General features: G+C 36.2%; 1 protein-coding gene across 7 annotated transcripts in view; it reads left to right on the top strand.

Annotated features, from left to right (window-relative positions):
* The first annotated feature begins 4,682 nt into the window (after positions 1–4,682).
* Positions 4,683–15,798, top strand: part of slmapa (sarcolemma associated protein a) — a 62,080-nt gene continuing 50,964 nt past the window's right edge. For all 7 annotated transcript variants that reach the window (XM_028002059.1, XM_028002057.1, XM_028002058.1 and 4 more), the window contains exon 1: positions 4,683–6,333. In XM_028002059.1, the coding sequence (XP_027857860.1) occupies positions 6,055–6,333 (279 nt within the window). In that variant the 5' untranslated portion in view covers positions 4,683–6,054. The remainder of the gene's footprint in view (positions 6,334–15,798) is intronic.

Below are 15,798 nucleotides of genomic sequence, written 5' to 3'. Positions count from 1 at the left end.
GACCACGACCCGACGCCGACGTCCAGGTGCTCCAAGGCCTGTTAACGATCTGATAAATTAAGTTTTTCTACCCAGAGTCCTGTTGGAGGACAACAGAAAGCCGCAAAACAGAAACCAGAGACTTAGCTAGCATTTAGCATAAGCAGCTGGGCCAATACGTAACAACGTCTTGTCGTTACATCTCGTGACGTAATGACGCATAATCGTGACAGTTATGTATTTAATCCAAGTCTTGAATTGATCTTAAAAATACAGATAATATCAATATTATTGAATAGTGCATCAATTTCAGGAACTTTTTCACTAAGTGAAACACGTCATATAGATTAAATGCACACAAATGGATGTTTTATTTCTGTTAATTATGATTTTCCGCTTACAGTGGAAACATGACTATATTACATCAGACCATTACCAAACAGTTCATTAAAAAGTGTTTAAAAAGTTAAACACTTTTTTTTAATTAAAAGTGTTTAAAAAAAATTAAACACTTTTATTATCTGATTAAAGGAAGTTATTTTCAAAAGCTACTTTTAATATAACAAATGAACATCTAATCTTATATTCTAAATGATTGAATATGACTGAATATAGACATTTAAGATTTGATTGGTAACGGTCCATGCTCTTCATCTGGTGTCACTATATCATACATTGATTAACATGTGTTTGTTCCCAGAGAAATGCTGTCTTGTTTTGTTGATATTAGGACAGAACAAAAGTTCAATAAATTGATTGATTGATGGACTCCTGAGGATATTGTAAATAATTGCAATTTTTCTTGCTGCCTCACTACTTCAGATGATCTAGTAATGCCACCTTTACCAAAGAAAAAAGCTAATTTCATTCATTCATGAATGTATGGAGGACATATGGCAACTGAAAACAGAAGTCTGAATTTAATCTCAAATTTTTGTGTAAAAAGTCAGAAATATGAGATGACAGTCTGAATTCTTGACCCAAAACCTTTATTTTGTGAGGCAGTGTGTACATTGCTCTGGTCCAGATCCAGGGCGTAAAGTAAGCCCCATAATTGAATGAATCACTTGTTCGGTCTGAGTGTCAGTCAGAGTCAGGACCAAAAGAGTAAATCAGCTTTATCCAAATCCTTTAATACATCCTGCACTGAGCAAACAGACGGATGAAACAACCTGAAGGGAGACTCTGATTCCCATTTAGTGAATCAAATTTTTACTGAGCAAATAATAGCAGTTTACATGATTTATTTCTGTCACCAACACAGAATCAGTATAAAAGGATCATCAACATATATCAGGTCATAATACATTTGACCTAATACATCTAATTTGATCTAATTTTAGAATTTCAACACAATAAAATAATTTGTAAAATTAATAAATTATATTTTAAGCACAAATCTCAAAAAATATATATTTTTAGAGATCCTTAAGATTGATATGAACCAGATCTTGTTTTAAAATCCTTTTACATCATCTTCATTGGTGGAGAATTTAGTTGCTTAAATGATTAAATATTTATTTTTCCTGGCACAGTAAGAACCATAAAATAGGCACTAATGTTATTTTTATAACAATGTGGAGATCAGAAATGTCATGTTCAGCAAAAACTATAAATTACTTTTTGTCACACACATCTTACTTTTTATCCCATATTATGTCTTAACCTACATTTCCAGAAAAAAACATGAATAATAAAATATTCAAGAACTTTAACATGCATAATTTTTCAGTTTACACATACTGTAAATGCCTACATTTTTCTAATTTCTTTTACTCTTTCCTCATATTGATTTCAAAGGAAAGACCCAAATCTGTTGAGCATATCGAAGTCTTTTTCTATTTTTTTTTCTCCAGTTTATTCTTAAATAGACATTTATAAATGTAAAATACACCCTGTGGTTCTTTGTAAGTTACACAGCTGAGTGATAAGAAGATAAAACACAGTAAGATGCTGGTAAATCTCAGATAATAGCCAGACTGTTGGCACAGTGACAGCTGGTCCCTCTGGTTGCTCTGCAGGAGGGCTGGGCAGAGCTGCGAGGACCAGAACCAGGTCCGTCTCATGACAAAACCCTGATCCTGAAAATCAGGATGCACTAATAATAATAGGGAAAAATGTGGGGGACAAATAATGTATAATGAACAACAAAAAACTGGATCAGACGGAGTTTATTGATCCCAGAGTTGGGAGATTATTGGGCAGGAGTAATACCACCACCATGACAAACAGAAAACTGACAATAAGTAAAAATAAAATGCACATACAGTAAAATGTAACTTTCTATTCAATAAAATAAAAGTGTTTTTTAAAAATGTATATTCATGTTTCGTGTAAATGGAGCAATCATGATAAGAAGCAACCAGTAGTTATAATATAATATAATATAATATAATATAATATAACTTATGAAATGTTAGCTGGCACCAGCACCCCTCCCAGCCCCCCCTAGGGACAAGGGTGTTAGAAAATGAATGAATGGATGTTAAACTTATGAATGCAGCATAAATAAAATATGTTTTTATTGAACATAAAACATATTTTAAATATGTTTTCATAAATGTTAATAATATAATGTATAATGTTAGATAAAAAATTGTGGAGGAATTAGTCTTACTGCGACTAATAATAAAAATACTGGATGATACTGTAATACAACCAGAACCAGAACCAACCGTCTCAGAGACAGTTTCTACCCGACAGCAATAACAAAACTAAATGCAATCAAAAACAACCATAAATCATCATAAATGATGTATGTGAGAATGTGGCTGTTCTTATTTATTTTTTTTTTATTTTTTTTTTTTACCAGTTATTTGTTGATTCTTACATTGTGTGTGAATTGTGAGACAGTTATTTTTTGTTTTTAAGCTTATGCACCGACTGATGGCACCTTTTAAATTTCGTTGCCCTTGTGACAATGACAATAAAGATTTATCTATCTATCTATCTAAATAATAAAATATATTTTTGTTTTCTTTGCAATAATAATAATAATAATAATAATAATAAATCAAAAAGACAATGATGTCATAAAGAAAGTGTATAATAATACACTAAAAGATACGTAATGTTTTAAGTGTAGCTAGATAAAAAAGTTAGGGGTGCACCAAATAAAGAGACACATTTAAAAAAACATTCTGAAAAAAATATACAATAAGCATCAACATCAGCAACATTTATTCCATGATTAAAACAGCACTAATATAAAGTAATAATGAATGAGAATTATATATGCAGTGCATGCCTTTGCCTATTAGGGATTGTGGAAGCAATTATCTTAACTTAAAACACAAAAAACACGAATCTTTGAACACAATCACCAAAAACAGTAAATACACAAATAAACGGTCCAATTTTTAGTACGTTGGTTTAATTTACGTTCTTAGTAATAGAGTTAATATAGTAATAATTTTGCTTGTTAATGCTTGGTTTTTGAGCCTTTATGCCAATAGAAAAACTCCAAAGTGTATTTTCAGTGGTGCAAATTAATTTAATTTAATTAAAAATAATTTTGTCCCATGTTTCAATAAACAAAGGCTGAAATAAGTAAAACTATGGGGGGTTGATGTGTGGTGTGGCTGTTTCATTGTCTCATCCAGTATTGATTTAGTCTCAGGGTTCGGCTCACCAAAGAGCGGATAGAGAGATTTTGGCGCCATAAGCAGAATCTGATCTCCTCCAACGTCACTCCACACTGTCCTGTTCCCTCCTGTTCTCCCAGTTCCTAATAAATAGCCACAAAGATGAAGAATTGTAATACAAACTGTAATCCGGTCTCATTATGAAAATGTTTGAAATGGTGTCAAGTCGGAAAAACTGACATTTTATAAAGCCTTTCAGGATAAACAGCAACACGAAGAGCAACATTTATATTGCTCTTCAATACTGAAGAAGTGCTATTACAAGAAGAGCAAAAAACACTTAATTTCAATTATTAAGTGAAAATTCTGGTGTTGTAAAATATAACTCAAAACCAAAGTTATATTTAGAAAAACCCAAAAATTTTACTCAACTAAGAGTAGCTTTACTTAAAAAGGTCAAAAGTTGCTGTCGATGAAATAAGAATAAAACAGCATTTTGTAAAGCGACTCAAGTACTGAGTAAACAATCATGACATCTGATTTAGTAAAATGATATAATTCGAAGAAAAATATAAAGTTTTGTACAAATTATGTTATTTTATAAACTAAAAGGAAAATACAACAATGATGTTGCACTTCAAATCTGTGGGTCTTTGCCTCAAACAATTTTGATTTGTTCTTCATTGATGTTTTTCATTCTTTGATTGTTGATTCTGTTTCATTGTGTTTCTGTGTTTGATATGATGTAAAGCACTTTGAAATGCCTTGCTGCTGAAATGTGCTATACAGATAAAATTTGATTTGATTCATTTTGTGAAGTTATTCGCTTTGGGTAGAGCATCCAGAAATTATTATGTAGTAAGAGTAGCGATACTTCATAATAATATTGCTTGACTAATAGTAAATTATAAAACTACTCCTAAAAGTGTATTTCTATTTTTATCCAAGTAAATGTGCCTTTTTTATCCACCTCTACTCAAAACATACAAACAAAAACAGAAAGTGGAAATTTAACCAGTTAAAAAAAAACAACACGGAAATAAATATTCATCTATTGGTCTATCTATCTATTAATGAGGTAACCAGAGAGTTTTGTTAATTCTATAGGTCAGTGAACGCACCACGCCTGTCTGCTTTCTACTTCCAGTATGGCGGCAGGGACTTGCGGAGGAGGACAACTTCTTCTAGATTCTCTCCAGAAAACCGCCGGAAGCCAACAGCTGTAATAAAACACCACCACCGCAAACTGGATTAGGACTAATACAGGGAACGACAGCGCAACCAGCGTCCTCTAGTGAGGTTCCCCCGAAGCACAGCAGCAGTGTGATGCGCGGGGAGCCGCAGTGAAGAAGAAACTCCCCAGATTTTTCCGCGTCTCTCTCCGCTCTGACTGTCAGTTAGCCGGCTAGCTGCTAGCTAGCTCACCTTTGCGCTTGCGTTCGCGGTGCGGGACTGTTTGTAGCCAATGACGCCTCGGCTTGCTGGTTTTATTTGCTACTGGAGACAGGTATGGCATATCGCTTCCACTCGGTAAGCGAACTGGTTGAGAAGGGTGGGGAGAAAACATTGGAGGACTTGAATGATAACTTTGGAAGTACTCATTAGCCTAGCCTAGCATAGCCTAGCCTAGCTGGTTGAACGCCAGAGACGTTGGTCGAGAGTTAGAGATAAGCGTTTTTGCTGTAAAAGACGACTTACTAATCCCCTGAATATTGGCTGTTGAGTGTTTTGAGGCATAAATTCCCATCGGACTGCTTTAACCGACCCACGGGGGTGTTTCTGGCTCTCCGGCTCTGCTAGGTGTTGTTAGCGGTCTCGTAGGTGCACTCTGGAGGGAGTGGTGACCCGACGTGAGGTGCCAAGATAAGGCTCCCTGTATCAGGGTAACAAGGTCACCCCGATTATCATGTGCCATTTAGACGAACAGCAAATGACACTCGATTAAAGTGCGTGTGGATCGGCTTGTTGTTAGCCTGCTGCCGGCAGGTAAACGCATCACAGCTCGAAAAAAAGGCGCAATAGTTCAGCAAATGTAGGGAATAAACAGGTGGGTTTATTTATTTGGAGGAGCTTCTGCTGTTTTGTGCGACGAAAGATAAACTTTGAATGGTTTTACTTCCCAGCTCCACTGCTTGAATAGTTTGATGGACGTGAGGGGCTGTTTGCCAGGCTGTCAGTGCTATAATCAGTCATGTATGTCTTGACACATGGCACCTTGGTCTGTACATAGTGTTTGCTGTCAGATTTAAGCGTCGTTATGTAGCTTTAGTGGGGAGCCATTGAAAAAGGAATGTCTTGTCTTTTTATACATGTTTGGTTTGTTTTTTATTTTCCTTTTCCTCCAACGAAGGGCAGTCTAGTTGAGTCAAAGTGCAGTCCCGAGAGCGTACAGGGGACAATGCTTATCAGTTAGTGCCTAGAAGATTACAGAACTCGGAGATCTGCCTGCAGACAGGCCTCAGATATTGTAGATTATTCTTTTTTAGGGGGGATGCACCAAAACCCTGCCAATCTGGATCAGAAAAACCTCTCCATTGTGTCTGGTTGGAGTAACACACTCAAGCCAAAATCAATGCCTTCAGCACTGGCCGTGTTCACCTGCCGACCCAACTCGCACCCATTCCAGGAGCGGCATGTGTACCTGGACGAGCCGGTCAAGATCGGAAGGTCTGTGGCTCGCTGCCGACCGGCCCAGAACAACGCCACCTTCGACTGCAAGGTGCTGTCCAGGAATCATGCTCTTGTGTGGTTCGACCACAAGACCGGGAAGGTAAGAGACAGCCGCGTCTTCAATCCATGACTGACAAAAAGCATGGCTTTCTCATGAATCTATGATTGATTTGGTGGCACGAATACTTCATTAGATCCTGTTTTTAATATGGAGCAATGGAGAAAATAATTGCTCATAACAAGTTTTGCAGGATGATTAATTGTCCCAGAAGTTATATGCCAAATGACAATGTTTACACCAATACTGTCAGTATTATTGGGATTATTATTTTTACTGTTCACTGAAAGCATCAACAAATGTCAATAAATTTAGTGCATGATTATGTGATACCAAAAATATTGTGGTAAAACTTTATTATCGCCAAGCGCTGCGATATATTCTCCCAGAAGTTATTGCGATAAACTAGAATAGTGTTATTTTCAAGTAATATAATGGCGATGACATAACCCAACTTTGCCCTCAATAAACTTTACTTTTGTAAAGAAAACTTGACACTGGAACTGGAAGATATTTTAAATGTCCAAAATAAATAAACAAAAAATCCCAAAATGATAAAAAACAGAAATAAAATCCATAATCAACCAACACCCTGAAAGAAATTAAGTCTGAAGGATCTGTTGGCATTTATCATATTGTTTTTCATCTGAATTTTGATTCTTCATTGTTGCAATAAATTACAATGATTGATTTTTGAACCACCCAAAACTGTCCACATTGTTGGGGTTATTATTTTCTTCACCGGTTTTCTAATGAAAGTATCAAAAATATAAATAAATTTAGCATATAGTTAATTTGGTTACTGTGTGCAGTTTAGTGACAAAACCCACATTTCTTTATGTGACTAGTGTTTCTCAAAAACAGTGTGTGTTTGTAGTGTAATTTTTTTAAGTGTAGTTGGATAAAAAAGTTAGGGGTGCACCGAATTATCAGCCAGCCGATTTATTGGTGCCAATTTTCTTCATTTTGGGAGATCGGTGATATGCCGATTTTTTACATGTGAAGCCAATCTAATCCAGCGATCTCATTTAGCTTGGCAAAGGTCTAAGAATCCACCACTGTCCTCTTTTGCTCTCCGGTGAGAAAGGTTTGGCTGACAGACTGGCCCACCAAGTCATGTCTGCAGGTTTACAATTAACTGTCGTTGCCAACTCAACAACTTTCTTGCTATATTAAGCAACATTTCATAAAAAATTGGTATTGGCCAAAATTGGAATTGGCAGGTTAAACTTTTTGAAAGATCGGTGATCAGAAAACTGCAGTTGGTGCACCCCTAAAAAAAGTAATAAATAGTTTTTATTGTCACTTATCATAATGACAGTAGTACCAAAAATATTGTGGTAAAACTTTAAGTTCACATCGCCCAACCCTATAATTAATTGTCCCAGAAATTATTGTGATAAAGGATAATATTGTTCTTTTGAGACCATTTTCAAATAATCTAATGGTAATGAATTAATAGTGCAAGTTTTTCCTCTCAAATATCAATAAACTTTATTTTTCTAAAGCATTTTTCTTAAACACCGGAACTGGAAAATATTTTAAATATCCAAAATAAACAAAACAACCAAAAACAAAAAATGAAACCGAAAACTTAAACCATGAAAGAAATGAATTATGAAATATGGGTTGGCATTTATTGTATTGTTTATCATTTATTGTGATAAATTGCTTGGTATGATAAAAATTCTGATTTAATGTTGTCACAGTGAACTCCAATTAATGATGATTAAAATCCCCAAAACTGATAATATTGGGGATGATAATTGATAATGATAATGATAATGATAATATCATTGTTGGGATAGTTTTACTATTTATGTAATGTTCAATCAAAGTTTCATTCAATATTAATTATTAGAAAATCTTTTCTAGTTAGTGATGCAAATCACACTTTTTTATGTGATTGTATTACAAATGGAATAGATTTCAGGAGCAGTCAGCCTAAAAGAGAAATAATAGTTTTTATTGTCATTTTTATCATTATCACAATAATACCATAAACATATTGTGATAAAACTCAAAGTCCATATCACCCACATCCTTTATAAAGTCACTGTAAACAAAATTGAAAATCTCAGAATGGAAATTATCGAGCTCATTTTGATTGATTTATTACTTATTGTGACATGTTTAATTTGACATCAACTCCTACAGCTGTGATTCATGGTCGACCACCGCAGCACAGGTTGCTGAATTTCAGATAAATGTCACGTTTATCACTAGTTTTCCTTTCGAAGACGGATTCCTCAGTTTAACCGGCTGAACGTGTGTTAAACTGCAGTCATGTTGTGTGAATTTAATGATGTGAAGAAGCAGGGGAAGCGACCCATTCAGCACTAGCCGGCCCCCTGAGACACTGCGAGTCTCTCAGAACCTGCTGAAGGATACGATCCTTGTCCTGTTTTCTAATTCCACTCTACTTTAACAATCATGACGCTGGGGATTGAAATTAATCCATTCAGACCTGATCTGCCCTCTGAGCATGGAAACTGCTGCTCACAAATGCTGCTTAAGATCCTAATTGATTAAGTAAGGCCGATTCAACTGAGCTGGTGTGAAGCTTTGAGTTGCATATAACTTCTCAGATTTGACCATGTTTCTCTGGAGCAGTTCATAAAAAATAGTGAAAATGTTCATATTGTTTTTCAAAGGGCGTTTGCTTTAAAAAGCTTTAGAAAAGACCAAAGTAATGCTTGCCAGCCTGAATGAGAATATAACTGGAATATATACAGATGTATGAGATCTCTTCCAGTAAGAATATAGAAGGTTTAACTTGTTTCATGAGTAGAAAAATATGTGAACCAAATGTGAGAAACTCTGAGTTTAATCAAGTTTAACGTAATCTCTTTAGACTTTGTTCTGCTTCCCAACAGCTTAATGAAGCTCCTGTCTAATTCCAATTTAATATTACAGTATTTAATGTTTCTCTGCTAACAAGTTCTAGTTTAAAATCCTCAGATTGAGAGTTAAAATGTTTGTGATGGAGAATCAGTTTGTGGTTTCTTTGAGGAACCAGCTAAACAAGTCGAGAAGCATCAGGATTACCCTGTTCTGCGGCATGCAGACACTTTGCGATACCCTGTGTGTGTGTGTGCGCGCGCGAGCATGAGCTATTTATAACGACAGGAGTAGCGTCATCCTTTCCTCTCTTCAGGGATAAACACACATGCATTCCTCCAAATACCAGCGCCACGGTTCTAATTGGTCTTGAACGATTCAGTGAGGTTTGCACGCATGTCCTTCACCAGAACTTGTTTGGATGAGCCTTTAACCTCCAGCAGCATCTAATGTTCAACGTTTATTTCCTTTATTCCTGAAGAATAAGTCTGTTTTGGGTGTTAATGCACTTCATTGTCAGTGAAGCGAAGCCGGACGCTGACTGGCTGTAAATGATTGAGTAGCCATAGTGTGCTCACTACGGAGACCTCCTAAGTCAGATGCAGCCCACTCTCTGTTAATTTATGACGCATAAAGGAAAGGTAAGCACGTGTTCACGGAGGCTTTAAGGGGCTGTAAACGGCTGGAGAGCTTTGTCCTTTATTTCTCGGTACCTCTTTGTCTTTTAAATCCAATAAATGCCAAGACTTATAAGGATTTAAAGCAAAATAAATCAAATAACCACAAATTGGTAGAGAAATCAACACCTGGGTCTGATTCAGCTCCACTTAAATCAAAGCTTCTGGAAAGTTTGTGTCCTTGGAAGATAATAACGGGAAGAACCTTTATAACTTCGAGCCATTTTGCTGTCAGGACAGAGAAATGCAACATGTTTAGAGCTGCAGATGTCACATAAGTTTTTGAAAAAACAACTTTTTAGAGAAATATCAACTAGAGATGTAAATCTTTCAGTGTCTAGCGATTTAATTTGGATTTTTAGAATTGATTCAGAAACGATTCTCAGAAACTAATTTTTCTATTAAATCAGTCTACGGTTTCTGTTTAGATCATTGGTGACTAACAGGAGGGGAAGACCGTAGTGCAAACAAATAAAAGATTTATTTACACATTTCCGAAACATTTAAAATTCAGTTTATGTTTAAACAAAAATAGGGTTGTGCTTAAAACTCTGTAGTGTAAGTTACCAGTATGAGGTTGGCTTTGCTGTCTGACTTTTTCTTCAAAAAAATCAAAGAATCATTTAGAATATAACTTTACAAAAAAATTAAGCAGAATAAAAAATATTTTTGACCACTTAAATCAAAATTTCCATGACCAGGACTTGTGACTCTCTATAGAATATTTTTTCCAACTTTAGTATCTACTTTAGGACATTTTGTTTAAATTTTAAAGACATTTAATTTCTACATTTAGGATTTAAAATAAAGATGAACATAAGAGGATGGAAATTTACAGTATGTTATTTAAAAAGCTCATAGATTCCAACGTAATAAGAAAAACGGATCTTAAAACACGTTAATGTGTTTTACCCAAATTAATGCTTTTAGGGTCATTAATTTGTGAAAATTTAATGCAAATATTGCAGGACAAAAAAAGAAAACCGATTAAAAACCTACATTTATTATTTCTGCATTTATAATTTTGAACAAGTTCCTTTTTAATTTATTAAGAGCTGTTGCAGGCCCTTTTTTGGAAATCAGAGTCATCTGGAGGTGTATTGTGGAGAAACATGCATGAATTATTGCAAAAATATTGATAAATGTATCCGTTTAGATTAGCCCACATTTCTGTGTGAGCAGTAATAATGCACACAGTTACTGATGTAACAAATTGTTTTGCAAGCCGTTAGGTCTGAATACACGGCTCTCCTTTTAATGCGCTCCATTCAAGAGTGTTTGTTTTTGATTTGTTTGGTGTTGTACCATAAAAATAATCCATAAATTCAAAGGACATAACATGCAAATTATGAAAAGTGTGGCAACACAAAGTCCAGCGCGCGCATTCTCGGATTCAGAGTCTACTTGCGTAACCTGAACCTCATCACCGCAGCTTCCTCTTGTGATAAGAGAAACGTTTTGTTGAATGAGTCTGCAGTTTTGGGTTGAAAATGAGTCATTCCTTTGGATCCAAGTTGGTTGCTTTGCATCAAACTTTCACCTTTGCTGTTCCGATCAGCACGCAACCCAAAGCAGAAAGGTAAAATACTTTGTTTTTTTGTCTTGTTTGTTTGGCTGCTGGATTGATTTCACCTCAACACATCTAATTATGTTTTTAAGTGTTATGGCAGTGAACTAGGGCGTTGACTGACATGAGAACAGCTGGTGTGATGAATGTGTTAAAGCCCTACGGAGAAAGTGAAGCGATGTTTTGAACGGCGGCGGTCATCATGATAAGAGATCAGACCTAAGGAGGCTGCAGGGCCTGGAGCTCCAGTTTGGGAATCTCTGAGGAAGATGAGATGAGATGCTGCAGATCTAAACGAAGATGTCACTTCCTGTTTCATAATTCTTCCTCTCTGACTTTAAAAAGTTGCTTTTTCCTGAAGGAAATGTATTGAGAGCTTACATCCAGGGTAGGACGGAGATTATTAATCGATTATTGAAATAACCGTCAACTAATTTAGTAATCAAATAATTTTAACTGGAGTACACCGACTCAAAAAATGTAGTTTGCTGAAAGAACAACACAATCAGAGCAGGAATTAAAACCAAAACTGTACAAAAATGCATATATATTGCACTTAAGATGAAAAACATTCTTTGTCTGGAATGGGGCTCTTCTATACGATTATTTTAGTAATCAATCAATTATTCTGACAATTAATCGAATAAATAAATGCTCCCCTTTTGCGGTAGCTCCTAAAGCTAGTAAAAGCTTTTGCTTTGAAAATGAAGGGAAAATAAACAATTCAGTTCCTTTTTTTGAAAACATTTTATTGCTTAAAACACAATAAAATGAAAATAAGTTTGAAGTACAAAAAATGCTTAAAGTGCAAAAACAGATAATAAAAATTTAACATTAACTTTAAAAAATAAAAGCAAACTTAAGTTGATGCATTAGTAAGCACTACTTTTTATGTTACACTTCACTTTCAATCTCAAGTTGGAAATATGAAACAACTTTTTTATAAAATATTTCTTTTTTATGACAATATTCCTCTTAATAATCAACAATAAGTGACAAAATGGAGCTTTAAAATATTAAACAAAAGCTTAAGAACAGGGAAAGTTAAACTACTAAACCAGCAGAGAGCAAAGTCAGCGGCCCAGACGTATTTTCCTTAATTAAAAAGGTAATTGAACTATTTGCATTTTTAAGTTTTCTTGTTTTAAAAAAAATTTTTTTTCTATAAAATAATTTTAAATGGGCAGTATTTTGTATTTTTCCAGACATATAGTGCCATTTTATAGCATTATCAATAACTGGTACTTTCAGTTGTTTTAAAAATGCTTTCTTAAAATAAATTTCACTTCCTATTTTGACGCCTTGAAATTGGGTCTCTGTCTCTTTAAAAACCTTCTCCACCTTCAGGAAGTCATCCCAACATGGCTCCCCCATTAGCCGGGTTTTGTCTACAAATATTGGACCTGATCTGACTCTGAGCTTGAAAAGGGTTTGAGGAGAGTCCTGAAGGTCGAGTCCTTCACCTCCATCATCATCATCATCAACTGCCAAAAACCAGCCTTCGTGTTAATTAGCTTCTCAGAGGAAAGCCTGAACAAGTAGAAACCTGTATTACTAACGCCATACAGCTGCAGCGCGTCGTCCATCCCTCCCTGCAGTGAACCGTAACACGGTCCAGCTGACCAGGCCAGACCGGGTTTATCCTCAGCAGCAGGTAGCTGTGTCACGTCAGAACTGTGTGTGGTAACTGCAACAATTAACTTCTGCTTGCAGAAGACAAAGCTTCCTGCCAAGCTGTGGCTTTCAGTCGCAAGTTAATTATTATTTCGGTTATGTCGACATTACAGCAGCTGAAGATTGCATGTTAAAGGGAATTGATGAATTAAGCTTCCTTTTTTTTAAGACTGTGCAGTCATGTGGACAGCAGTTTCAACATCTGTAACATGAAGCTGGATTCTCCTGTTATCCTCTGTTTCATAAGTGGGCAGTTCTGTAGAAATTGCTACTGAGAAGTGGAAATAAAGCAGGATAATCCCAGACACTTGCAGAATTATTAGAAAGGGTTTAATGCTCTTGGTTTGGACAGCTAACGCCTGTAGCGCAGGGGTGTCCAAACTTTTTGTCACATTGACCCAAAATTGTCAAGCCAGAATTACCAGCTGTCCAAAAAAATAATAATAAAATAATAAATAAATAAGTTACAACCTTCATTTACCTTCTATACAGTAAACTAAGAACACACACGCACGCATGCACGCACACACACACACACACACACACACACACACACGTCCACACATGCACACCCTCACCCTAATAGTAGATGACTCATTTGATCGTTGTTGGCTTTGGGTGTGCACTGTTTTACTCTGAGAAGAGCAGATTCTCCACTCCCAGTGACTTTAGTTTTTTTCTGAGCACAGACTTACTGAGGATCAATTAAGATGAATGTCTGAGAAACTTTGCTTTGAATTTGACAGCTTTAAAGGGGACCCATTATGCAAAATTCACATTTTGCATGTTTTTGTACTTCCCTCTGGATCTTTTCTTCTTACAAAAATAGGACTTAAAAAAACACCCAGGTGTTTTTTGGGATTTACTTATATTTTGGTGTCTGAAAAATGAGTCATTTTAAAAATCTTTCACAAGTCAGCAGGCACTGCCCGTCGCCTACCAACCCCAGCGAATCCCAGCCCGTTTGGTCAGCTGGTTTTACTGCTGTAGGGAGAAGGCAAGTGTTTTGTTGCAGATTTATCATCCAGAAACCACCTGCTACATTCTTGCTGGCTGTGCAGGAGGCTCTATTTCTGCTTTTCAAAGATGGACGGTTGTATAATTGCACATCTGTTTCCAGCCATTTTCATGCATGAGTGTAAACGTTTAATTGGGGGTGTGATTTAAAAACACAACCCATCTTTTTAGCGTTCAGGGGTTTAATGTGGCCAGTGTAGGTGTTGACTGCTGCATCATGGGTATTTACGTTGCAGATGTAGAGGCAGTTTGGGTATAAATCCCCAAATGCTGCAGGAAGGCTGTTGGTTCTCAGTCACATCTGAATACAGTCAGTGACGGGAACACTACCAGCAGTACAACACGGAACCGTTTTATTGTTGGTTTGCAGATTTTTTTCTTTTAGTTCAGTGAAGATATGAAATGATTTTTTTTCTCCTCCTCCTTCCCCATTTCTGTTACTTGCACATTTCACACTTAAAATCTGCCTACAGTGGAAATGTCTCCCACAAATTCATCACCACCTCAAGTGTTTTTCTACTTTAATATGAAACAAAAGGACTTAATCTAAAGGGGTTTTTGTGTTTACATGTTCAGGAACCCTGGAATCAAACTGACCTGCTGCTGGAAGTGAAGCTCTGCTAACGAGGTGAAATAAGAACGACCTATCGGATCACTGCAGGGTTACGCTGGTCCTACCAACCTCACAGCTTTCAGTCGTAGCAGCAAATAATTACGTCTAGTAATAAATCACACAGTAGACCCAAACTGAAGCTGCAAGATTTGAACTTTGAACTTAAAACTTGTTGCTAATATGCAAGAAAACATGACAGAAACTGCTGCTAAATTGCTTTGAATGACTCAGGTTCTTGTTTACGCTGTAAACATTTCTTTCAGTTGACTGTCGTCTTGCCACAAATATACAATGCAAATGTTGTCTAAGTGTAACTGGTTATATTTTTCTGAAATTAGTACAGTTCAGTTGTGTAACTGTATATATACGGCAGCCAATGTATACATAGTTCTGGAGCTGCATTAATGCATTCATCTGTCATCAGTGTACGCAGTATTAGGTAGGATAGTCATTTGTGCTACAGTAATTAATCATTCGTACTGATTATTTATTTTTTATTTCTAAGTGAAGATTGTTGTTCAGACCAACTCTGATATGTTTTTTATTGTTTAGCAGGCAGCGCTGAAGACAGGCATCACTTATTCATGTTTAACCTCATTAATAATTTTCAGAACGACGCGATTAAAATGCTCATCTACTACTGCGCGTGTTGCATCACTCTTTCTGCTCCAGCTCTATTTTTACCTGAGATTAATGCAGGAGGCTGAGTCAGCATGAGCATCTCAGGAACCTGGGAAAAAAACAAACTTATCCAAGTTTTGCTGTTGATTTGCTTTTAACTGTCGTCTGCCGGTGAGCCTGTAGGGTCAACCGTGTTGTGATTTAACTCACACAGGCAGCTTTTCAACACTTCCTCACACAGGAAGGTGATGCTGTTGACATCGTCTGCCTTACTCCGAGCACACCTCACTGGACTACAAAGCCAACTGGTGTTTTACATCATTTTTATGTTTAGTAGTCAAATTGCATTGCATTGCTGTTGATCACTGAAGAGAATATTCAGCAGAATTATCAGAAAGACAGAAATTATACACAGCTGCTGCTGAATCTATCTGCATGGCCCAGATCCTTCTTTTACACTGCGTGTCACTGTACTTAGTGACTTTGCAGAAAAAAAA

Source organism: Xiphophorus couchianus, chromosome 20 (assembly GCF_001444195.1).
Source record: "Xiphophorus couchianus chromosome 20, X_couchianus-1.0, whole genome shotgun sequence".
Taxonomy (NCBI): domain Eukaryota; kingdom Metazoa; phylum Chordata; class Actinopteri; order Cyprinodontiformes; family Poeciliidae; genus Xiphophorus; species Xiphophorus couchianus.
This window is presented reverse-complemented; position numbering and strand designations above follow the sequence as displayed.